The sequence below is a fragment of the Notolepis coatsorum genome (genome assembly GCF_963971535.1).
Source record: "Notolepis coatsorum genome assembly, chromosome: 14".
Taxonomy (NCBI): Eukaryota; Metazoa; Chordata; class Actinopteri; order Aulopiformes; family Paralepididae; genus Notolepis; species Notolepis coatsorum.
The window spans coordinates 97012002-97038952 of record NC_140178.1 but is presented as its reverse complement, the minus strand read 5'-3'; the positions used below and the strand labels follow the sequence as shown (position 1 = coordinate 97038952).

Here is a 26951-nt window from a genome sequence, read left to right as displayed (position 1 = left end):
TCAATCATTAGGAAACAGAATTTGTCGCTTGTGATAGGCTAGTTCACGTTTAAAAAAAAATTAAAATGTACGTAGGCTTACAGATAGTGGAAATTAACCCGGGAAGCTCGCAGAAGTGCAATACATTAATACTTTGGATGCCACACCTCCCCGTCTCAAAACCTTGTTGCGTGCCACCACCCACTTCAATGATAGCGCTCTCATATTTGCGAACGCATAAACTATATCTTAAATTATGGCTATGTGTCTAATCTGGCCGTCGCTTATCAATGACTTGTTTGCAGTCAACATTGTCCAAACGGATTGTTTTTTAATCGGTTCATTTCCGTTTTATACCATTTTGAAAAACGCTCGTTTCTTGAAACGATTCTGTGATAAACAACCTTTACTGTAATACACAAAACACATTGTCATTTTTCGGCCTATTTATGAATCTTTTCAAATAAACGCTAGATTATCGATAGTATATGTGTACTTATGCACGCTATAGAAGCAGGCTGAAAAATCGAATCTCTTATTTCCTGATTGCGCACACACACACACACACACACTCACACACACACACAGGGCCCACGTTGATATCTCTGTGAAAAAAGCTCTGATTTTCCTAAGACTGGTAAAATAGATTCCTTACCTCAAATCAGATGTTCTCCAAAAAGATTATTCCAATTCCTGAACGCCATTCTAAATATCGATCGCGTTTATTGATCCAACGCTGGGTGGTCGAAACACCGATTCCACGCTGTTCTGATGGTCCAGAATGAATCCGATCATCTCGGGTGACTTGTCTGAGAAGTAAAATGAGGAAGCAGGATTTTTTTTTTCATGCTTTTCATTCAGTCTAATCCAATGGGGTGCAGTACCACAGGGAGAGACAATAGGGGGCGGTATTTTCCCAATGGAGCTCAGAGAGAGTTCCAGTGGTAACGGCAGGCTAGATTGATGAAATATGAATGGAAATCGCTAATAAAAAAAAAAATATTAAAAACGAGATTTCTCGTCCGTGGCACTCAACGGTCGGCATGAAATAACGAGAATTCTCGTCCGTGGCACTCAAAGTGTTAAGAACGTAAATGTATTTGCTGATATATTAAAATGTTTACATAATGTTTGATGTTTGATACACCCCAAAGTAGGTATGGGCCATGGCCATACTGGCCCTATCGGTTCCGCGGCCCATGGCACTAAGCTCCATGTCATCAGGGACAACCCCTCCCACCCACTACACACAGACTTGGCTGAGGAGGAGCATTTTCAGTGTTAGACTAAGACTCCCAAGATGTAGCACTGAACGGCACAGGAAGTCCTTCATTCCGACAGCCATCAGACTTTACAATGCATCACTGTGCCTCACTGCATCACTGAGCACAGGGTGACAGTTACCATCTTCCCAGACTTTTACTTTTAAAACAACATTGTTCAATATTACTTACTGTACACTTACTGTAGATTTCTGTATATTTTTACTGTATATTTTATATTAGAATGTAAACATAACATAGGAAATGTAAATCCCGGACGGTATTTTATTATTATTATTTTATTCTTAGGCTTATTTTATTCTTTATTCATAGGATTATTTTTTATTCTTATTCGTGACAAATTGTTTTGTCTACCTAAATGTTTACTGTGAGCGATATGTAGTGCCAAATTTCCCTCGGGATGATTAAAGTATTTATATTCTATTCTATTCTACTACCGCACTACAGACGGTTAACCTTTCACTACCGCACTACAGACAGTTAACCTTTCACTACCACACTACAGATGGTTAACCTTTCACTACCACACTACAGACGGTTAACCTTTCACTACCACACTACAGACGGTTAACCTTTCACTACCACACTACAGACAGTTAACAGTTAAGAGGCTGTGACCCCTGTCTGAGTCTGTCATAATAGATCTTACACTGAACTAGACCCAGGACAGGTCGGCAGGGGATACCAGTTTCCAGGACACCTCCAGAGAGCTCAGTAGGGAATACCAGCTTCCATGACACCTCCAGAGAGCTCAGAATACCAGCTTCCAGTAATGATTCACTTCCTTTCGCTCCCAGTAAATCATATGAGTCGAGGGTACAGCATGTCATTGGGGTTATTAAAGTGGGCATTTACCATCATTCATTTTATTGAATTAGGCCGCTGAGCACTATGAAGTTGTTTGATGATTGTTGATGTCTCATTGAATTAAGCCTCTAGCTTACATCCCCCACCCCCTCCTCTATATCAGAGTGGAGCCAACTGTATGTCAGCGAAGTTATTAGGAAGGTTCTTCCCATAATTCTGTAGATGTTACATTGAACTAGTCCCCTGGCACCTCCACATGGAATAGTGCTCAACAGGAAACTCCACCCCCACAGAACCACACTCCTCTCAATGCTCGCTGAACATCACAACATCACAACAGCCTTATTGTTAAAGGCACTTTATCATCACAACAGCCTTATTGTTAAAGGCACTTTATCATCACAACACCACAACAAGTAAACCTAAATGTAAATGGCTGAAAATAAACAGATTCAACTATAGAATAATCGTTGGATTAATCAGTTACTTAAACACTTGTTAGTAGCAGCAGTTAGTCGCAAACCACAAGCTCTACTCTCACCAGCAGCAAAGTGATTAAGGGTAGCCAGTCCAGCACCAGAGGAGGAGAGCCAAGCGCTGGTATCTAACAACCGTAGCCAGTCCAGCACCAGAGGAGGAGAGCCAAGCGCTGGTATCTAACAACCGTAGCCAGTCCAGCACCAGAGGAGGAGAGCCAAGCGCTGGTATCTAACAACCGTAGCCAGTCCAGCACCAGAGCAGGAGAGCCAAGCGCTGGTATCTAACAACCGTAGCCAGTTTAGCACCAGAGCAGGAGAGCCAAGCGCTGGTATCTAACAACCGTAGCCAGTTTAGCACCAGAGCAGGAGAGCCAAGCGCTGGTATCTAACTTAGCAGTGAGTTCACACACAAGCAGTGTTGGGCAGTAATGAATTACTAGTAAGAATACAGTCACCATTATATTACATTAGATTAGATAAACATGTATTGTGATTATACAGCACAAGTACAGTACAATGAAAATAAGTTTGGCATCCAACAAGAGTGCAAATGTAGCAGTAAAGTGCAACAGCAATACACAATGTACAGGTGATTAAACTGGGTACAAAATATACAAATTAGTACTACTGAGTATAGTGCTAATCAGATGTATGAGTTGTAGTAACATATGTACAGCGATACGGGTGTAAAGACAGTATGGTAGTAGTCATACTGGCCAGCAGTAAGAGTATGATATGTACAGATATATATATAGTGTATATATATATATATATATTAGAGCTGGGCTAACGCCGGACTGTTATCGCACGATAATACAATTGACGCCGTTAATCTATTCTCAGTTGGGTCTACTCTCCTCTCTCTGTCTGTCTGCACGAGAAGCGAGCCGCAGCCACTCACTCACACATACACATACACATACGGGTACTTCAGGGCGGGGCCTGTACTTGGCTCCGTGCTGCTGAAGCGCGCAGCCACACAGACCGAGCTCTGCGCTCATCATGACGAAAGTCTGGGTACACTTTACGAAAATCGATGCCGACAACGCACGTTGCCACAAGTGCAATAAAACATTTGCAAGTATGGGTGGCAAAACAAGCAATTTATCAAAACATCTGTTGTCAAAACATAACATTAGTCTGCAGAATTGCGCCGTTTTCAGTGTTCCATCTCCATGCACGTCCACTGCAGGTACGCCAAGATAATACGGAGTTAGCTAGGCTAATAACGAATTATTACGAATAGGCTAATAAATAAAATATAATTGCTTAGCTACAAATATATTTGAAAGATGACAGCCCACGCCTCCTCCCTCTCCCTCCACCACCGGTCCCAGCCTCCCAGCCAAGCAAAGTCCCTTCACCCTAGCAGCTAGGAAGGATGACAGAGGTAGGGGGAACGAGTGTCACAGGGCTGTCTGTGACCCAGTTTGTTGTCAAAGGCCTGCACCCTTTCTCTACAGTGGAGTCCAAGGGCTTTAGGTAACAACTAATCATTCAGTGTATGTCATTTTTTTTATCTTACATTTGTTGTTTATTATAAAAAGTCTATAATTCAGACACATTTAAAACATTGTTGGTGCTGTTGCTGAAGAAATAATATTTATTTATTATATTTACTTATAATTTATTTATAAAGTTATATAAAAGAACATTGCTGCTGCTGTTGCTGAATAAATAATATTTATTTATAAAGTTATACATAATAAAGCAATGTCGATAAAGTACCAAACCGTTAAGTAGTATCGATAAAATCCTAACGATACCCATCCCTAGGTAGAACACACATATTTTGAATGCCTTCAGCACACTTCAAATGAGCCATTTTAATCTAGATTAATCTAGATTAACTTCAGGATTGCAGATAGATTAATCTAGATTAAAAAAATTGATCTATGCTGTTATGTGTGTCATGTGCCCTGATCAGGCGTTCCTAGTGTGATGTGTCATGTCTAGATGTAGTCCTTTGTCATGGTGTGTAGTCCCTATTGTTTTCCTCCCAGGTGTACCCAATTACCATTACCCCAGGTGTGTGTTGTCTCGTCATTCCCTTGTGTATAAGTAGTCTGTCATCCCTTCCGTCTGGTGCTGATCCTGTCTGTATAGCCCTGTGTTTGTCTGTCTATTATTTTAGGTTCATTTCAGTTACGAAAACCATGGTAACTATTAATTAAAATATTCTTTATTTAGATACTTTGGCTGCCGTCTCCTTATTGTGTAACATTGACAAGTTAACGAGCCTTCCTGTAGTCAATGGTTACGTAATATGGGGGCTCGTCCGGGATGACTAGGAGCAAGCATTGGTGATGGCCGCTGGGCTGGATCCACACTGTGAGGTATGGTTGGCATTGTCGTGTGTGTGACCCATGTTTTAGACCCCCTTGGCAAATACTTCTCCAATAGGGAGCGTTCTCAACCAGCTAGGGCAGTTGGACCATTTTATATATGGTACCTTCCATCGCCTGGGGACACACCACATGCGGTCGGGGTATTAGAAGGACCCTGTCAGGCTCCTCCTAGGCCGGCGTGTGTGTAGTAGTTACTTATATAGGGGTACTATAGTGAGGGTTGAGAGCGTTTGGGGATGGGTTTTTTTTTTTTTTTGACACATGACAGTGGTTGATTTGCGAATACCTCTAGGTGTGGAGGCATTAGGCGGTCGTGCCAGCGCTTGTTTAGATATCATACATACAGTACCAGGGTTGGTAGTGGAGCGGTGGCCGAAGTAGGTAGGGACCAGGGCTATACAGACGCTAGGGTGAAGCCGTTTTTCTTTTGTTTATTGTGGTTAGTTAGGGGTTGATTGTTTTCGTTTGTTTTGTTATATGGTGGTTGTGTTTGTGGGTATCCCTCGTTTTCTCCTTCCCTGTTTCTGCCCGGTTCAGAAATGCCAGTGACAGTGGCAGACTTTGTGCGCAGGCCGGGGTTGTTAGGCGTGTGCACGAAGGATGAGCTGGCGGGAATAGCGGACCATTATGGGGTTAAACTGGCCCCGGGTAGGAAAGCACAGCAGCGGGGCACATTGGTAGAGGCTCTGACCACCCAAGAGGTGGTGCATGATGACACCGATGAGGAGTTAGACCAAGGCTCCGATGGCTCTCTGGGGCTGCGCAAGTTGGAGTTAGAACTTAGGTTTGAAGAGCTCAGGTTCAAGCGTGAGGAGGGGGACCGCGTGCGCGCGGAGGCGGAACGGGTGCATGCGCGCGAGTTGGAGCGTGTGGACCGTGACCAAGCTGAGGCGGAGCGCAATCGCGCACACACACTCGAACTCAGGAGGCTTGGGGCAGAGGTGCGCCCACACGTCGAAGATAGGTTTGATGTGGCCAGATATCTCCGTCTCGTGCCACAGTTTCTGGAAAAAGATGTGGATAAATATTTTTCCATGTTTGAAACTGTGGCCACGACACTGAGATGGCCGGCCGAACACTGGACCTTGCTGCTCCAGAGTGTCCTTACGGGAAAAGCCCAGCATGTGTATGCGTCCCTGTGCCCGAATACCCAAGACTACGAGGCGGTCAAAGCTGCGATTCTCAGGGCGTATGAGCTGGTGCCTGAGGCGTACAGGCAGCGGTTCAGGGCTCTGAGGAAGGGCAGCTCGCAGACGTATGTGGAGTTTGCTTATGAGAAAGAGCTGTTGTTTGACCGGTGGTGCGCGTCGGAGAAGGTGGACACCCTGGTTAAGATGCGAGAGCTCGTGCTCCTTGAGGAATTCAAGTCGTATTGTCTGCCCGAAAATGTTGCTATGTACATGAACGAGCGTAAGGTGACTGCGTGTTCGGTGGCTGCGAGCCTGGCGGACGAGTTTGTGCTGACGCACAAGACACTCTTTACGCCAAGTTACCCTGTACGCAATATGGAGAGTAAGCCGAGGTGGGGTTTCGGCGACAAGACGGTGGGCACGGGTGGTAGCAGTGGGGGCGAGGCCATTGAGCGGGGCGCGAGGTCTGAGACACGCGATTGCTTTAACTGTGGAAAACGAGGTCATATAAAAGAAAATTGTTTTGCCCTTACTAGTCCCAGTAGGCAGATTTCGTTGGTGATGGCACCCACACGCACATCGGTTGAGTATGACAAAAAGGGTGAGGATATTAAAGCTTACCTACCGTTTATCAGCGGGGGTTTTGTATCTTTGGCTGGTGATGGGGTGAGGGTTCCTGTGACCATATTAAGGGACACGGCTGCATCCCAGTCATTTATTCGGGGGGATGTGTTGCCTTTCGACAGTAGTTCAGAAGTGGATGCTGGGGTAACAGTTAGGTCTTTTGGGATGCATGTGATGAAGGTCCCGCTTCACATCGTCCACTTGACATCTGAATTGGTGTCGGGCCCGGTCGTCATTGGGGTAGAAAGTTGCTTCCCCGTTGCGGGGGTGTCACTAATCCTTGGGAATGATTTGGCAGGGGGTAAGGTCCTCGTGAAGGCAGACGTGACCTGTGTGCCAGCCCAGTCTGGGGCGGTAGACATCCTGGCAGAGGCGTATCCGAGGGTGTTCCCTTCATGTGCGGTGACGCGAGCCATGGTTGTTAGATCTCGGGCCGAGGAAGAGGGCGAGGTGGACTTGTTCGATACAGTAGTAGCGGCTGACGGCGACGAGCCTGAGAGGGAGGGGGCACTCCAGGGGCAGCCTGGCTCGTTGTTATTGTCGCAGCCTGCCCCTACAGTTGACCAACTTGAGTCGGATGACGCTGTTTCTTCTGTGTCAGCCGGTTCGTTCCTGAACACTACTTCCTCGGCTGAAGTTGCCAGTAGCACGGCTGAGTTCTCTTTCGCTCGTGAGGAACTTATCGCAGAACAGGGTAGGGATTCAAGTCTGTCGGGGCTTTTTGTGTCCGCTGTGGGGGAAAAAGTGAGTAAGGGTTTTAAAAGCTGTTATGTCCTGGGAGACGGGGTGTTGCTGCGTAAATGGTCCCCTGATCCGGATGCGTCATTGGGGAATGATTGGAATGTGGTGACGCAGGTTGTGGTTCCGTTCAAGTACCGTCATGATATCCTTTGTTTGGCTCACGATCATAGGCTCGCAGGGCATTTGGGGGTCAACAGGACATTCGACAGGGTGCTGCGTAATTTTTTTTGGCCAGGGTTAAAACGGGATGTGGCGCAGCACTGCAGGGGGTGTTCTACGTGTCAAATAGTGGGGAAACCCAGTGATGTCATTCCACGGGCGCCGCTCTATCCTATCCCGGCAGTGGGGGAACCCTTTGCGAGGGTTATTATTGACTGTGTGGGACCGCTCCTTAGAACGAAGGCAGGTAATAGTTTTCTTTTGATCATTATGTGTGCCAACACACGTTTCCCTGAAGCGATTCCGTTGAAACGGATAACGGCCAAGATGGTGTCACAGGCTTTGGTGAGGTTCTTCTCTGTGGTCGGTTTACCTCGCGTGGTCCAATCCGCTCAAGGGACGAATTTCTTGTCTCGTATCGTCTCGCAGGTTTTGAAACAGCTGGAGATATCACATAGCTTCTCTAGTCCATACCACCCGGAGTCACAGGGGGCGTTAGAAAGATTCCACTCCACGTTAAAGACTATGCTTCGGGCGTTCTGTCGTGATACAGAGGAGGATTGGGATGAGGGGGCTCATTTGATGTTGTTTGCCGCAAGGGAAGTGGTACTGGAATCTTTGGAATCTTTGGGTTATATTAATGTGATTAAGCCGTTTCATACAAGGGGGCTTGTGGCCAGTACTGTGGCGGCCGCTACGCCGGTGTCGGCTTGGGTGTTGGCCCCATCTAGTGTCGATATGAGTAATGACAGTCTCTTTCTTTCAGATGGCGTTGGTGGGCTGGAGGATGACGTGATTATCCCGTCTAAAGTGGTAGTGGAGGGCCGTCGTACAAACACGGAGTCTGTAGTCACTCTTGGCTGTCGGCTGGGCCATCTGTCAGAGCTACAGCAAGCTGTTATCATGGGCCTGGTTAGGACTCACAGCGAACTTTTCTCGGATATCCCTTCGCGCACGAGTGTCTTGTACCATGACATTGATGTGAGGGAGGCAGTGCCCATTAAACAGCACGCGTATCGCGTGAATCCACATAAACGTGCACGGTTGCAAAAGAAGTGGAATGTATGCTCGCTAATGGCATCGCGGAGCCCAGCTCCAGCCCGTCTTGGGTCTCCACGGCTCCTCTTAACTCTTTCAATGCCATGCCTGGTTTTCCGTTTTACCGCTTGAATGCCACCATCCGCGCCAATGTTAACGTTAATATCGCCTAATCTATGTTTTAAATTATGGCTATGTGTCTAATCTGCCCATCGCATTATCAAATACTATTTTCCAGTCAGTGCTGTGAAGGCAGATTCTTTTTTTATCGCGTCGTTTCCGTTTCAGAGCAGTTAGAAAAGCCCCCGTTTTGATATAAAAAACAGCTCATTCTGGAGCATTCTATGAAAATCGTCTTTTAGTGGAATATTCCACAACGTTGATATTCGTCGGCCTTTTTATGAATCGTTTTCAAATAAACGCTAGATGATCAATATTATACGTGCACGCACGCACATTACGGCCGCGCACTGATAATCGCCCCGTTGATTTCCTCTCGGACTTTTACAATGAAACCGAAAGAAGACATTTCACAAAACAGCTTATAACTTCATCAAACTTACTCCGATTATCCTACCACTGATAACACAGAGTCCTTACCTGACATCAGATGGTATCCAACTGGTATATTCCAATTCCTGATCACCATTCGAAAAAATCGATAAGTGTATGGATCCAACGCGACACAGTAGATCTCTATGATCCGCGGGGATCTGAGGCTCCAGAATGAACTGTGGTAACCCCGGCTGGATCAGTGAACTGGAAAATGTGGAGTACCGGATTTTTTTCCCCATTCATTTTCATTGAGTCCATTCCAAAATCACTTATGTCATCTGGGAGACGACAGGGGGCGCTTTTTTCCACAGTGATCGTCGGCGCCCCTCGGCTATACTCGGGTAGGCTCGGGTGATGCAATAATTTTTCAGATCGCAAAAAAAAAATAAAAAAATCCGAGAAATCTCGTGAGTGGCTAGCAACCACCTATAAAAAAACACGAGAAATCTCGTGAGTGGCACTGAAAGAGTTAAAGACGTATTGCACACAATAGAATGAACACTAAGAGTGAGGAGATTCTTCAGAATAACATCAGAGATTTTGTTCTGAAGTATTAAATATACTCTGCGGGAGTGCACTTTGGCCTATTGTGTTTCTCTTTGTTAATTTTGTTCTGTTTTCCAGGGGCGGGTCGGGCTGGTGAGGAGTGGGGCTGGGGTTGCCCATTCGTCCTGACTGATTGCCGGATCGATTGAGAACGTTATTGCAGTGTTTGTGGGAAAGAGTTTAGTCGACAAGATGGTGTACAGATGCACATGAAAACACATACTGGAGAGAGACCATACAGCTGCAGTGTTTGTGGGAAAGGATTTATTCAAGCCTCAAACCTACAGAAACACATGAGGACTCACACTGGAGGGAGACCATACAGCTGCAGTGTTTGTGCGAAAGGGTTTATTACATCGTCAAACTTAAAGATCTAAAACGTGTTTAGAAGTGGCCACTATTTTTCTCGTTATTTATTTTGTGTGGTATTTTTTCTCTTTTGTTGTTTATGTCCATTTCCCCATTTTTATTCTGGGGTTATGGCCATAAATTTAAGGGGGGGGTGTTATGTGTGTCATGTGCCCTGATCAGGCGTTCCTAGTGTGATGTGTCATGTCTAGATGTAGTCCTTTGTCATGGTGTGTAGTCCCTATTGTTTTCCTCCCAGGTGTACCCAATTACCATTACCCCAGGTGTGTGTTGTCTCGTCATTCCCTTGTGTATAAGTAGTCTGTCATCTCTTCCGTCTGGTGCTGATCCTGTCTGTATAGCCCTGTGTTTGTCTGTCTATTATTTTAGGTTCATTTCAGTTACGAAAACCATGGTAACTATTAATTAAAATATTCTTTATTTAGATACTTTGGCTGCCGTCTCCTTATTGTGTAACATTGACAAGTTAACGAGCCTTCCTGTAGTCAATGGTTACGTAATATATGCCCAACTCTAATATATATATATATAGAACAGAGTCTCCCTGAACGTCAGCAAAACGAAAGAGATGATTGTGGACTTTAGGAGGTCAGGGGCCAGGGACTACAGCCCCCTCAGCATCGACGGGGCACCGGTCAAGAGAGTGAACAGTTTTAAGTACCTCGATTCCAAGGACTTGACATGGACCACACACATTGACAGTGTAATCAAGAAGGCACGGCAACGCCTCTACTTCCTTAGGCGCCTAAGGAAGTTCAAAGTGAGTCAGAAGATCCTTAAGAACTTCTACTCATGCACAATAGAGAGCATCCTGACTGGTAACATCACCTCCTGGTTTGGGAATAGCACCGCACACGACTGCAGCAGATTACAGAGAGTGGCACGTTCAGCCGAACGCACAATTGGAGGTGGGCTTCCCACTCTCTAGGACATTTACAACAAGCGTTGCAGGGCCAAGGCTAAGATAATAACCAAAGACTCTAGTCACCCTAACAACTGCCTCTTTGAACTGCTGCGGTCAGGCAAGCACTACCGGAGTCTCATGGCAAGCACAGAGAGACTCAGAAGGAGCTTCTTTCCCCAGGGCCATCAGGATGCTCAATGACTCCATGCAACAACCCATCATATACACTCATTGCACACACATCCACATGCACACACTTACTTTTAAACAAACACTCACCTTAACACTCACTTTAGACACTCACTACATTATATTTATCTATTATTAAAGAGATTTGCACTGCATTCATACCTCATTTGCAATTGCACCTTACCTCAACGTTTTGTACCTAATTTTCTCCATTTACATTTTTACTCACTGTACTTAGACTGTACCTAGTGAAGGAAATCGATGTTTTTCCAAAATGTAGATAATGTATAAATATTGGTGGATGACAGCATCTACTTATAGCCATCTCAGAGGAGGAGGACGGCAGAGAGAATCAGTGTGTTAGCAGCAGACTAAGATAGAGCCCAGGGCTTCGAGGTGGTTTAGCTTGTTAAACATAAACACTGATAAGGACTGAGAACAGTGCAGATTTGGTCAGAGAGAACTATGCAGAGTTTGACATCGAACCATACTAAAGGTTAAAAGCAGTTGCCATGGCAGCGTCACATAGTAACGAGGAAAGGGGGCGGGCCCCCGTTGCTAGGGAGAAGACGTTATGATGTGAGTTTCCTTCCGGGGTAAGTTAGATCTAGACACGAAGCTGACGCGAGCGGAGGTGGATCAGAGACTTTCATCCCTCTCTCACCCTCGCCGGTGGGGGAGGGGAGATGACACATCATCATTAGCTTCGGCTAACGGGAAATGGTGGTTGGCTCCGACAAGGCCCAGAACCATTGGACTAAACAGCAGAAGAGACGATAGAATAATGAATTTAGTGTTCCATCAAAGACTTTTCAAGGACAATACGAAATGGGTAACATCTGAGGCGTTTGTTTATGTAATAAACAACGTGTTCTGAGAAAGGTAACATGTCTGACGGTGTGAATTATTATGATTAGGGATTGCATTAAAGGGGAATGACCACGATGTACAGCCAGTATGAGAAGACGTCGGAGAAATAAAACACAACGCAGAAACTACCCAAACCAACAGATAAACAGGTGATAAGTGGCTGATTGTGGTTTGCCAGAATCTAACACTAGGTTGTACTTTAGATTGTATATTGTACTGTATATTGTGTATATTGTATACTTACTTATTTATTTTACTTACTTTCTTAGCCCCTTGAGGTGTTGCCACCCTGATGTGCTCATTCACACAGAGGCAAAGTAGCCTACTGTATGTTTTACCAAATTCTGCTGGTAAAAAAATAAGCAATTCTAGATGGGGTGGTGTAACGGAAGTAATATAATAATAATAATAATAATAATAATAATAATAATAATAATAATAATAATAATAATAATAATAATAATAATAATAATAATAATAATAATAATAATAATAATAATAATAATAATAATAATAATAATAATAAATTGGATGAGAGAAGTGACTTTCTGAGACTCAAGGACACCTTACAAAGAGAGAGAAGCTATATAAAAGAAAGGGTACAAATATGAATTGTAACAACATGATTTTTTTTTACAAATAAACAAAAAAAAGGAAGCAAGGTGCTGTCCAATTGAACGAAACAGTAAAAAAAATTTAGCTTAAAAGAAAAGAGTCAGGGGGTAAGGCGGTGGGGAGCAGGGCCGTGTTGCGTGAAGGCAAGTGTGAACAGGTGTGTTTTTAGGTGTGTTTTGAAGAGGTTGATGGTGTCAGAGCCTCGGATGGAGTGGGAGAGGGAGTTCCACAGCCTGGGGGCAGCTACAGTGATGACATTTTGTATATTGTATATTTTGTATAGTTCAAGTTCAAGTTCAAGTTTCTTTATTAATTGTCATACAGAAGTACAGAATACTTTTATACAAAATGCTTCTTTCTGTTACGCTCCAGAGACTGTGCTAGGCAAAAATAGATAAGTATAAAATAAGGATAGCAAGTATAAAATAGAAGTCAAGTACGTAGACAACATTTTTCAGTATATACATATATACAATGCTCAATGTAGAGTAGAAGTAACTGAGTTACCATACTGTACTATACAGTGCAAAGGATGAGGTACAATTTAGGTACAATTTACAGTAAGGTGTAATGAGGTATGGGTTGTAGTGCAAATTCTTTACCAATAAATATAAAGTGTGCTTAGGTGTTCTAAAGTGGTTAAAGTGGGTGCTGCAGTGAGTTCTGAGTGCATTTGATGGTTGTTACATATTGTTATTGTTCGTTGAGCATCCTGATGGCCTGGGGATAGAAGCTTCTTCTGTGCTTGCCATGAGACTCCGGTATCGCTTGCCTGACCGCAGCAGTTCAAAGAGGCAGTTGTTTGGATGGCTCGAGTCTTTGATAATTCTCTTAGCCTTGCCCATGCACTGCTTGTTGTAAATGCCCTGGAGAGTGGGAAGCCCCCCTCCAATTGTGCGTTCGGCTGAACGGGCCACTCTCTGTAGTCTGCTACGGTCTTGTGCGGTGCTATTCCAAAACCAGGAGGTGATGACCAGTCAGGATGCTCTCTATTGTGCATGAGTAGAAGTTCTTTTTTTTTTTTTTAATTTTTTTTATTATTGCAAAACAAAACTTATTAAAAGTCAGTACTCAACACACAATGTATAATGAAACTTTCAGTAAAGGTGGTTAAAATATATGCAAGTACAGAAACAGGATAAAACAAAAATAGTCAATAATAACATTTTAACCGTATACAGTGTATATCCAGCGAAGTTACAATTATATAAATGTTAGTATATAATATACCCCTAATACCTATTTTCTAAAACCCTACACACATATGCTCCTGCTCAAACCCCCCCCTCCCGGACCCCCTCTTGGATAGTACCTCCATTATCCCTCACTCCTAACCAGACACTACCATTATAAGCTAGCTTTTATTCTCTCCACCACTTCTAACCACATTGACATTTTGGATTCATTGAGCCCCAGAATTCTTGCTGTAGATATTTCTTGATATATCACATCAAGATATGTAAGAAACCACACTTTCCGGCACATTTTTTCCGGTTGAAACCAACGTGATGCAATCAGTTTTTTAGCTACTGTGATACCCGATAAAACCAATCTTTTTAGTTGTGGATTCACTGCAAACTCAAAAACATCATTCAATAGCAATACCGCGGGGTGTACAGGTATATTCCAAAATACGAGTATTGATAATTGTTGGGACACATCTTTCCAGAATGCCTTAACTGGTGGGCAGTCCCAATACATGTGCATAAATGTTCCTTCGTCCCCATTTGTACATTGGGAGCATTTGGAGTCTTGTATAAGCCCCATTTTGCACAGCCTTATAGGAGTCAAGTATGTCCTGTGAATATAGTTCAGATTGATTTGTTGATGATCCGGGTTCCTTGATGTAAGTCGGACATTTGCCCAGGCTCCTTGCCAATCAAAGTCATTTTCCAGGTCTGGTATATCCCTCCTCCAGACATTGTCTAGTTGAAGGGTTTCATACGAGGACGTTAGTAATTGATAATAAAAACCTGATACAAAACCTCCCAATGTATCTCTTTCATAGAAAAATTTGTGGTATCTGTGGTGTTCAATTGGTATGTGTAATGGAACACAGTGAGATCTCATACAAAGTCGTAACTGTATGTAAAAAAGCCATGTGGACTCGGTGAGGTTAAACTTTATGCATATTTCGACATAACTACAGAGGCCCTTGTTATTAAAAATATCCCCTAATGAGTGTATGCCTCTCTCTTCCCATATAGGGAATCTTATAGGTCGTTTTCCCATTAAGAGAGCATTGTTATTGAATATGGGAGTGTGATTATGCCATACTTGAGGGTTAGGAAATTTCCTTTGTGTTTCCCGCCATGTCCTGATTGCATGGGTAATTATTGGGCCAAATTCTCGCTCACAATGCTTGATTGAAAGTTTAGTGTATGCTATGTCTTTCAATCTCTGTGGTGCTACTATGTTTTCTTCTAATTTTCTCCAAGATACCAAAGCCTCGGGGTCAAACCATATCTTCTTCAATGGTCTTAATGTGAAGGCATTAAAATATTGTAAAAAATCTGGGACTGCCATGCCACCGTCTGCTTTATTTCTCTGTGCGGTGGATCTTTTTATGCGAGGTGGTTTGTTATTCCAAATAAATTTGTATGTGGAGGTTTGTAATCTTTTCCAGTAGCCCTCTGGAGGAGGTAACGGAAGCATTGAGCTGAAGAAATTGATTCTTGGTAATACATCCATCTTAACTATTGATACCCTTGCCTGTACTGAGTTTTTAAGTTTTGCCCACCTGTCCAGGTCGTCTTTGATTTTGTTCTGTATTTTTGTGTAATTGTGCTTCACCGTTTGTCTTATGGTGGGAAATATTTCCACACCCAAGCATCTGAAATGTTTGACCATGGGTATCGCACCTGGGAGGGTTGTCTCTTTTTTTGCACTGGTGTTAAGAGGAAGAAAAGCCGACTTAGGCCAATTTATTTTAAATCCCGATAAATCACCAAAGTTCTCTATCAACTTGAGTATAAGCGGCAATGTGTTGTTGGGGTTTTGCATGAACAATATTACGTCGTCCGCATATAAACTAATTTTATGATGTGTGCCCTTGATTACTATTGGTTCTATGTGTTGGGATTGTCTTATAAATTGTGCTAAAGGTTCTAATGATAGATCGAATAGTCCGGGACTAAGAGGGCAACCTTGTCTGGCTGAGCGTGATACCGGAAAGATATCGGAGATGAATGTGCCTGTTGTAATCCTGGCCGATGGGTCCTTGTATAGTACTTTAATCATATCAATGAAACCTTTTCCTAACCCCATCCTTTCCAATACTGCCCATAGAAACGACCATTCCAACCTGTCAAATGCTTTCATAGCATCCAGGGATAGTATCGCCTTAGGTGTGATGTCCTCTTTGTCTGTATCTAGTACGTGCAGTATTCGCCTTATGTTATCATTGATCAGGCGACCTTTTATGAAGCCTGTTTGGTCCGGATGAACTAAAGACGTCATATGCTTTTGCAATCTGATGGCTAATATCTTAGAGTACAGTTTGACATCGGTTCCGAGGAGGCTTAAAGGACGGTAACTACCGCACTCAGTGGGGTCTTTGTCTTTTTTGTGAATAACTGAAATGAGTGCGGTATTTTGGTGTTCAATGAAGCTTCCCTCTTTGACTGAGTATAAGATCATATTTAGTAATAAGGGTCCAAATATGTCCCAGCAAGAAATGTACATTTCTGATGGGATACCGTCAATTCCCGGAGCTTTGCCGTTTTTCATTCCGGATATGGCCTTCTTGAGTTCTTCTAATGTGATCGGTACTTCTAACTGTTTAGCGTCTTCCTCCGTAAGTTTAGGGAGAGTAATTTGATTAAGATATGTGTCTAATTTGTCTTGATCAAAGGTCGTTTCTGAGTTATATAAATCGGAGTAGAATTCTTTGAATGTATCGTTTATTATTTTGGGTTCTGTTACTAGAGCTTGTTGTTTCCTAATGGCAGTTATATCTGCAAATTTTGCATTAATTCTTAGTTAGTTAGCATGGCTAATAGGTGACTAGGTTTAGAACCTTGGAAGTACTGCTGTTGTCTAGTGCTGCGTATTTGCAATTCCGATTTTTGTCTGTACATTGCTTTGATCTCTGTCTTTAGAATGTTAACTTGGTTATCTAGTCTAGTAGAGTTGTTGTATTTTAAAGAATTTAAAAGCGTTGAGTAAAGCGTTTCCATTTCAGACAGTTTTGTGTTTTGATTTTTGCGCAATATGGAGGTAAATCTATCCGAGAAATCCTTGATCATATTCTTTACCGACATCCATAATATTCTGGGATCTTGCACCGAGTTAGCATTATCTTGTAGGAATACTGTGAGAGCTTCTTTAATTTGTGTAATGAATTCCTTGTTGTTAAGCAGCATCGAATTAAAACGCCATCTTGGGGCCCGGGCAGATAGTGTACCAAATGTTGCTTTCAGGATTAAGTAGCAGTGATCTGATAGCGCGTTGGGTGTCATTTCCACTTCATATTTATCAAATATTCTCGGGGATGCAAAGACGTAATCAATTCTGGATAGTGTGTTGTGTCTCGCCGAACGACAGGAGTACTTGCGGGTCATGGGGTTAAGTGAACGCCATAAATCAGTTACTCCTGTTGATTTCGACCAATCTTTTAATGCTTTAGATGAATTCTTTTGTTCGCTGGAGAAGGAAAGGTAAGTTTTGTCCATCCTTGGGTTCCAAATGGCATTAAAATCCGCACCTATTATATATGAGTACTCGGGATGGTTTAACATTTCTCCTGTTAGTGAAGTGAAGAAACCCACTTCGTACAAATTCGGGGCATATACCGCTGCCAATGCAATTTTCCTGTTATTGTGTATAATCCTAGCTATAGTTATGCGCCCCTCAGCATCCGACCATACCCCTTTCAATTCGATATTTAATTTGCGTCTGACGACTATGGCTACCCCTCTAGTTCTCGTAGCAAAAGAAGAGTGACTAATATTATGGTATATGTTATCCGCTAACGTATTTATGTCTCCCTCTAAAATGTGCGTTTCGCTTAATAGAGCCACGTCCACATGTTCTTTTTTCATCAGTGTGAGCACGCTTTTGCGCTTGTGTTGTTTGTTTATCCCACCGGTGTTCCATACCATTATATTCAAACTAGCCATAGTCTATGCATGTTTTCGTGTAGTTTTTGGTAATGTTTCTGGAGTATGAAGCTACAATAGATGCACATCCAATTAATGAGGTCCCGTTGAGAGCTGAGCTTAAAAACATATATATATACAAATAAAAATCCCCTATTTTCCCCTCACCCAGAAAGTCGAACATGCCTGTGTTCCAAGAACACATCCTCCGCGATTGACTTTCTCCCATGGTCCACCGGATTGCCCAAACTGAGCATTGTAATCCTAATTTTCCTATGCTAATTGCCATAGGATCTAACATTTCCATTCTATTGCAATAGAATGTCGCTTTTGGTCTTGCACCTTCCCTTACTGTAATGAAGTATTGTGATAAATAACATAAAAATAAAAATAAAAAATAAAATAAAAAAAGAGAATAAACCTTTATCGACACATTCCTTTGAACCCTCCACTAACGTGTGGGGGAAAAAAAGGAAAAGATTGTAGAGCAATATTGACACCTTAATGTGAAGAACATTGGAAAAGAATAATGTAAGTTAAAATATATTTAAAAAATATAGAGTAATATTGACACCTTAATGTGAAGAACATTGGAAAAGAACAATGTAAGTTAAAATATATTTAAAAAATATAGAGTAATGAGAAGAAAAAATTAAATAAAATAAAAATCAATGGAAAGATATAGATAAGGAATAAGAGATAAATAATTATCAACGTGGAGAAGCCACTAGAACCGATTTAACTGATTAGATAAGATAGAAAAGCAGCGCCTTTTAGCGCTTCAATGTGCCTTTAATGGAGTGATTCCTTAAATTGTTAGAATAACCTTGCTGTGCTCATACGTTTATGTGTGGTTAATTTTAAAGTATTATTAAGGACTGATTGCACTTCATTTAATTTATTATCTGCTATGTGTATACACACCGAATGTTATTGTTAGAGTTGTATGCTTCGTTGTCATGGTGCCTTATATTCTAGAAGGTTGTAGAATATACTAGTGCCTAGACTATTTTACTTTCCAGAATGATCTAAGAGACCCAGGGCATTTGAACGATAAACCCAGAATATTCCAGATAGATCTTTTTGCAATGATATTTATTTGTCCCCTCAGAGACCAGAGACTGAAATTATAATGTATTATGAATCGTATTATACACAGTACACTTTGTTATAGACGACTTGCATATCGTTTGCTACTTTGATGAACACAACAATGTCATTCCAACACTGGTGGAATGACCTCATTGATGAACACAATAAAGTCATTCCAACACTGGTATATATTTAGAGAGAGGCTTAACTGTTTCCGGCATTTTCGTCATGCTTTGGGTTATTTGCTACATTTTGATTCAGGAAATCCTCAGCTTCAAAAGGTGTATATGGACCTGACCTGCGGCCGTTATTGCCCAAGAATGATAACAGCGCCGGATATGCTAGCCTTGGCTTGTAGCCGGCTTTGTACAGCTTTTGCATCACATCTTTGTATGGTAGACGTCGGATGATGGCCTCTTTGCTCAAATCTTCGTAGATAAATATTGGTTTATCACCATACTTCAGCTTCCCACGTTGGTTGCGAGCATATTTGATGATGTCATCCCTTGTTGTAGTTTTCCGCAGAGTGACAATGATGACTCTCGGCCCGTTGATACTTTGCCCCTGGGAACCGATTCTGTAAACTTGTTCCACTTCTGGCACTTTGTTTGGATCGGTGTTATCCAAAATCGTTGATAACTCTTTTGGAAAGTTGATGTCTTCGCAGTTCACTGCTTCATCAAGCCCCACAATGCGGATGTTATTCCGCCTGTGGTAACGTTGGGTTTCTAGTTGCCTCTCCATCGCTTCGTTTTTAAGCCCTTGTATTTCCCTCCGATATTCCTCTTTCACTCTTTCCATCTCTTCTCCCATCTCTGTCATGCCACCTTCGTTCGCCTTGACTGCTTTTGTGTTTTCTGTCACCGAAATCTCCACTGTCGTGATTCGCTTTGACTGTGCATCGATCGCTTTCTTGACTTCTTCTAATTTCTCATCGATGCGATCGAATTTAGCCTCGATGCGATCGAATTTAGCATCGACGTTTGCCTCGAGCGCCTTGATGTGTGTAATCTGCAGGTTAGACTGTTCTACCATCTGTTCTTTCATCAGGTTAGACTGTTCTACCATCAGGTTAGTCAGTGTGTTGAAATCGGGTGGATTTCTGCTTTCTTCAGTTGGCGGCATATGGTAGATAGATGCAGTGACGTTGGAATCCATAAATCTGGCTGCTCTCGCTTTCACGGAGCTTGATTCTGTACCTTCTTTTATGTTGGTCTCTATTAACTCTCTTTCGGGGACCGTAATCGATGATCCCGGTAAATTGTCCTCTTCCTTCTCCTCCTCGGAGCTTGTCGCCGTCGGCTCAGAACCAGCGACGGTTAGGAAGTGTCTTCCTTGTTTTGTTACGTCCTGCGCCGTTGAAGTTGCCGTAGTTATTTTCTCTGCCGCCTTTCTACCTTTAACCATTTTGTCTTTTGATATGGTTAGTAGAGGGTCTTAACAATACATACGATGTGGTCTATTCTCTTTCTTTACTGTCCAAATAATGTTTTTAAACGAAATTAGCGTTGGTGGGAGCGGAGCAATTGCAAAATGCGTGCACTACATGTTGTGCTAAAACCGGAAGAAGTAGAAGTTCTTAAGGATCTTCTGACTGACTTGGAACTTCCTTAGGCGCCTGAGGAAGTAGAGGCGTTGCCGTGCCTTCTTCACAACACTGTCAATGTGTGTGGTCCATGTCAAGTCCTCGGATATGTGGACTCTGAGATACTTAAAACTGTTCACTCTCTCAACCGGTGCCCCGTCGATGCTGAGGGGGCTGTAGTCCCTGACCCCCGACCTCCTAAAGTCCACAATCATCTCCTTTGTTTTGCTGATGTTCAGGGAGAGGCTGTTCTCTTGACACCATCCCGCTAGAACCAGGTAGGCCCTCTCGTCGTTTGCAGAGAGCAGGCTCACCACTACTGTGTCGTCAGCAAATTTGATGATTGTGTTGTTGTTCCGCTGTGCCACACAGTCATGTGTGTACAGGGAGTAGAGGAGGGGACTCAGAACACAGCCCTGGGGGGCCCCTATGTTGAGAGTGATGGATGAGGAGGTGCAGTTTCCTGCTCTCACCACCTGGGGTCTGCCCGTCAGGAAGTCCAAGACCCACCGGCAGAGGTCATAGTTCAAGCCCAGGTCCCTGAGCTTGGCTATGAGTTTGGAGGGGACTATGGTATTGAATGCTGAGCTGTAGTCGATGAACAGCATTCTCACATAGTTCCCCTGCCTCTTGTCCAGGTGTGATGCTGCTGTGTGCAGCACATGGGCTATGGCGTCCTCCGTGGACCTGTTGGGGTGGTATGCAAATTGCAGGGGGTCCAGGTTGATGGGGAGGGAGGAGCAGATGTAGCCCTTTACTAGCTTCTCAAAGCACTTCATGGCTATGGAGTATAGTGTTTGGTCTTTATTCTTTTACTTTTTACTGTACGAAACACAATCTCAGGAGGGTCAGAACCAAGCATTTCACTATACTGTACATACCTTATATATGTGACAAATAAAACACAACTTGAAACTTGAAACAAGCTATTACTGCTCCCAGGGAGTAATACTGTAAGTACAGTAAAGTAATAATATTATTTTTTAAATGAGTAATGAGGATGACTAGGAATACATTCCTTTTTTTGGAGTAACAAGCCCGACGTTGAACATGACGGTGTTCACCGTGTTCTACTGTGAGGCTCCAACCTTGTTCCACTCACCCCTCTTGGTGAAATAACGGTGTTAATCATTCTGCCACCTGCAACGTATCCAATTTAGGTAGTGAATCTGTGGTGCCTGATTGAGTGAGTTTACACTCAAGGGGACTACTGCTGCTGCGACTGAGGTTCAACCCTGGTCCTCCTTACCCTGCGTCCTCCAGTGTTGACCTTGACAGGGGTCAAGTAGGGGTCAAAGATCATGTGACTGGTCTCTATGTTGACGGGCGACTGCCTCTTCCCCATGGAACACAGGTTCCATGCCGAGTTCACCAAACCCCAGAACGACGGGACTGCACAGGGAGATAGAGAGAGAAGAGAGGGGGAGAGAGAGAGAGAAGAGAGGTGGAGAGAGAGAGAAAACAAAAGTTACAGTTAAGTGAAAAACTAGATTTTGTGTGATGCAGGATCCAGATAAATAAGTATAGATGGAGAGAGACCGAAAGAGAGACACACAAGAGAAAGAGTCAATTGTCAATCTAGACAGTTTAAATGTGTCAAACTCAAGGCCCGCAAGCTCTGGTTCCGACCATGTCGACCATGTCGGCGCCGACAGGATTTTACATGGCTTTTTAAAATAGCTGTAACTCTTGAACCAAATGTGCGATCGCAAAGATTCCAAGTGTCCCTGAAAGCAGAGAAGCGGTGCTTAATTTTCTGTCATTACGGTATAGTGTTCTCAAAGGTTTTGCAGAGTGGATGTTTAAGTTTACGTTTATTTGGATCCCCATTAGCTGTTACAAATGGCAACAGCTACTTTTCCTGGGGTCCACACAAAACAATCAATACAAACGAACATCATAATTAACCCATCTTTCGCCAATGACGGATTCAGACGTCATTCCTCGCCATGCTTAATCTGCCAATGACGGATTACGACGTCATCGAGATCAATATTTAAAAAATCTGTCATGGCATTCATATTTCACCGACGGATCATTGACGGGTGCTGGGGATCTCCACTCAACTCTCCAACGGTTCAATATCGCCACCTGGTGGCCGATCGCCAAACCGGAAGTCGGGCCGGAAGTGCTTGGTGTCCCCCCTATTCCATCCGCCACTCGCGATTGCTCACAGGACTCCATCTTGACACACTGGATAATCGATCGGTTGCCATAACTCAATAAACAACGTTATTTGGACGTATATATTATTATACAACCCGGAAATGGTTCGTCTAGATCAACATCCCATAATAGCGATCTTTCTACTCCACGCTGATCACCCAACGGTCAGAGGAAGCTGCGGTGAGTTTCAGCATGTTTGATTATTATTATCCATACAAACTGCTATGATCAACATATCACCCATACTACATGATTCATTTAACGTCTGTCATTGCATTATAAACGACCCCCCCCCCTCCGGTCATCAGCAGATGATGAGTCATGACGTTTAGGACCTTGTACAATTGAACATTTTAATCTGACGTCAATCGCTAGCAAACTGCATTTGATGATGTAATATATGCATAAATGGCTATATCTCACGTTCTATGAATTACTGCAGAAAACGATAAAAACATATTTATACTCTAGACAGTATTTTTATATGAATGTGTGAATGAAAAAGTAAAACGTTCCTACACCCTGAACAATAGCTAATCGATGTTGAATGGGCCATAGTAATGAATACAATTAAAAAAGGTATAGCCCTGCAAAGTAGGTGAACATATCCATAGACAAATAGAGCTGGCAGAGAAGGGATTAGGACGAATCAAAGTGGTGCCGGAGAACATCAAAAACCAACAATGAACACGAAACAATATACATAACATAATTCCCCCCCCCCCCCACACCCATCCAACCCAACCCACCTCATTTCATTAGCATTATACCATATAATATTATTATTATTACAAAATGACTAGTAAAATAATAAAATGTTTTTTGAGTAATAATTATATATGGCAACCTATTCCACTGTGAGATGGCCCTATACATAGCAGTTATTTGCATTGCATTTGATCACGGTAGAGGAATTGAAACATGACACCTGGTAACTTGTCTTGTCCTGTGCTCATGTCTGTCTTGTGAAAAAGTTATTCTTGAATACAGGCAGCTTGGTTGTTTAGACACAGTTATATTCCTAAATAGTGTTAGTAGGCTGCGTGTCGATCTGTCCTCTACTTTCAACCACGCAAGATCGCTATGAATTTGGTCTACACCTGTTCTCGTAGAACACGAGTGCAAGACGAGCTGCTCTATTCTGCACAATCTGAAGTTTGTTGAGATATTTTTTTTCTGCACTTGACCAGATCTCAAGGTGTGATAACACCAAGGTTTGAATAACCTGTAAGAGGGTAAGTGGTGTTAATAAAGAGGAGTATCTTCTTATCATAGATATTCCTTTCCCCATTTTAATCGTCACCTTGTCAATGTGATTCTGCCACATTAGCTGTTCATGTGACTTAATTTGAGAAGTGTTTTAGTAGCGTTTTAGTAGTTTTGTACTGGGTTTTTTCAGCTGATTATTGGTAAGATGTCAAGACGGTCAAGTAGGGTAACGAAAACCCCCAAATGTTTCATGACGACATGTATTTTGTGACTGTTGGGAACTAGGCTACACTGGCACACCTACTTCAAGTGAATGATGCTAAGCTAGGCTAACGGTGCGGCTGTTGCATGCACAGAGAATAAAAGGCAAATAAGCAAATTTCCAAAAAAATATATTTAGCATGTTCTTTTAAGAGACCTACATGTACTATTCACCTGTATGGTTTACCTTGATAAGGGGTGATGGCTTGGGTGGGAGAGGTGGACTGGGAAGCGTGTATCCTTTCCGCAACGGAATTCGGTTTCCGTTCCTCTGATTGGCCGCGACCCCCACGTGACCCGCCCCCCTATCCACCGCTCTGGCGCTGCCGCGCGCGGCAGAGCGAGCGGCCGCGGACTCGTTCGCTTCCTCAATTTATACGCATGGAAGTATTGACTGAATGAATGAATGAATGAATGAATGAAAACTTTATTTAACAGATTGCAGAATGGGTACATTACAGTACGGCTCAATACACACAATTGTTAAGGGGATGCAGACCAGAGAAAGACGTTTGTCTTGTTTACATCAGGGTCCCCCATTTTCAATTCATATAGAACGACTACGCCGTAACAAATCATAAAAAAAAATACTGTTAACTGGAATATGTTGTGCCTTTACACATATGTTGGATTATGTAATTGGTTTGTCATGACAAACAAATAAAAAAATCGCGATTTACCCGCTGGCTACAACAACACACAGTGATCGCTGAGCTCTGGCTCTGACTACATGCAGTCACTGAGTGTTGTTGTAGCCAGCGGGTAAATCGCGATTTTTTTATTTGTTTGTCATGACAAACCAATTACATAATCCAACATATGTGTAAAGGCACAACATATTCCAGTTAACGGTATATTTGTTTAATGATTTGTTACGCCGTAGTCGTTTTATATGAATTGAAAATGGGGGACCCTGATGTAAACAATGAGGAAGCGAGCTCTGCCGCGCGCCCGGCAGAGCGGTGGATAGGGGGGGCGGGTCACGTGGGGGTCGCGGCCAATCAGAGGAACCCGGAAACCGAATTCCGTTGCGGAAAGGATACACGCGACCGGGAAAGCAAACGTTTTTCTACTGCACAGCACGCAACATACCACAATACCGCATGCACCTCGTTATGAGATGATTATGATCTCATAGCTTGTATTTGATGATATTCTTCTTTGTTATTTACTTGAATGGTTTGATCATTGATTGATGGAGTAATATGGGGTTCTTAACCTGATACATTTTAATGATTTATGTTAAAATAATAACATAAGCTAACATATATATATATATATATATATATATTCTTATATATATATATATATATATATATATATATATATATATATATATATATATATATATATATATATATATTCTTTTACATGCAATATGTGTAACTGGAATAAGTAATAAATACAGAAACAATATGATTAACAATATGTAATGGAGTAGTTACATTCATTTTACATTACATACATTTACATTTATACAGTCTTTGGCCCTTTGAGGGCAACCATAATGCTGATGTGGCCCTTGGTGAAAATTTGTTTGACACCCCTGGTTTAAATGGTTAATATTTGCCATTTACCTCTGCTAGATCACATTTATCAATACAAGTTTTTGGTTATGATAAAAATGTAAAAGTTATTCAAGACATGAATGGAATAAATCATGTTTATCTTGAAACATATGAATGAAACAGGGTGGAGGCAGACAGTGAAGATACACCTTTTTGTAAAATGTTTTACCATAATTTACTTGTTTTCACCAACAATTTCTACGCTGGACCCGAACGTCACGTATGTAATATAAATGTCTAGTGGGGGCACTCAATGCAAATGTGTTCTTTTACATGTTCTTCACATAAAATGAACCAAGGCCATGAGTCTCAGGTTAAAAATAAAAATGTATTGTATAATGTATCCTTCAGTAAACACAGACCCGGACACCACATATGGATTAATAGAACAAAATGATCCCATTTTTAGACTGTTAAGCCTGTTTTATTCAACATGTCTATCTATCAAGGGAAATCATTTGAGGACTAATTTTCATCTTCCCATGACCCACATGTGGCTCCTGACCCACTCTGAAAGATAATGGTGTAGTGTGTACCATATGTGCTATTCCAGTTTTACCATTCATTTTTATACTTTCACCCAGGGAAAGTCTACATGTTGTCTACTACTGATACTAGACATCCACACACCTGGAATCTGCCCCAGCCCTGCTGGCCGCTGAGCAGCTCCACTGGAGCAGTGGGGTCATCCCAGGTGGCCAAAAAAAAGTCTGGTTGCCGGAAGCAGCCCAGATGTGGTTACGACTGACGCCCCAGAATCGCCCCAAGTACACTGGGCCAGGTCCGGTTGCTGGAAGCGGGCAAAAATAATAATACCTCTTCTGTAGAAAATACAGCTTTAACAAATTATCTCTGTATCTTTTCTTTTTGTGATCCACTTTTTCTCCACATTTTCTATTTTTCTCCCATCCCAATTTTCGTATTATCCAATTCTTCCCTCCCCTGTCTTGAACGTTGCTAGACTATGCCTCGCACTGGTCGGTTGTAGTGAGGACAGAAGCCTTGCATCACGTGTCCCCTCCGGTACACGAGGAGGCAGCCTGTCGCATCTTTTCACCGCAGCAGCTCGAACTCTCAGTGGCGAGGAGTAATGCGTGGGAGGCTCACGCTGCCCCCGCTACTTCCTGCTTCCGCCGCACCGGCGTCACCAAACCGACCTGTAGGAGTCGCTGTCCACAACGTCCAATTCCCACCCACCGGCTTTCCCACCCTCTAACACTGCCAATTGTGTTAGTATGAACGACCGGCCAGCCGGTAGCAACGCCGAGAGCTGGGCTCGAACCCAGCGTATCCTGGGTTAGAGGCGAGCGCCTTGCCCACTGCGCCAATCAGCCG

General features: G+C 42.8%; 1 protein-coding gene across 1 annotated transcript in view; it reads right to left on the bottom strand.

Annotated features, from left to right (window-relative positions):
- Positions 1-26951, bottom strand: part of LOC311241231 (carbonic anhydrase-related protein 10-like) — a 436426-nt gene that overhangs the window by 150648 nt on the left and 258827 nt on the right. The window contains exon 3 of the mRNA XM_084329987.1: positions 21662-21804. Coding sequence (XP_084186113.1) covers positions 21662-21804 — 143 coding nt within the window. The remainder of the gene's footprint in view (positions 1-21661; positions 21805-26951) is intronic.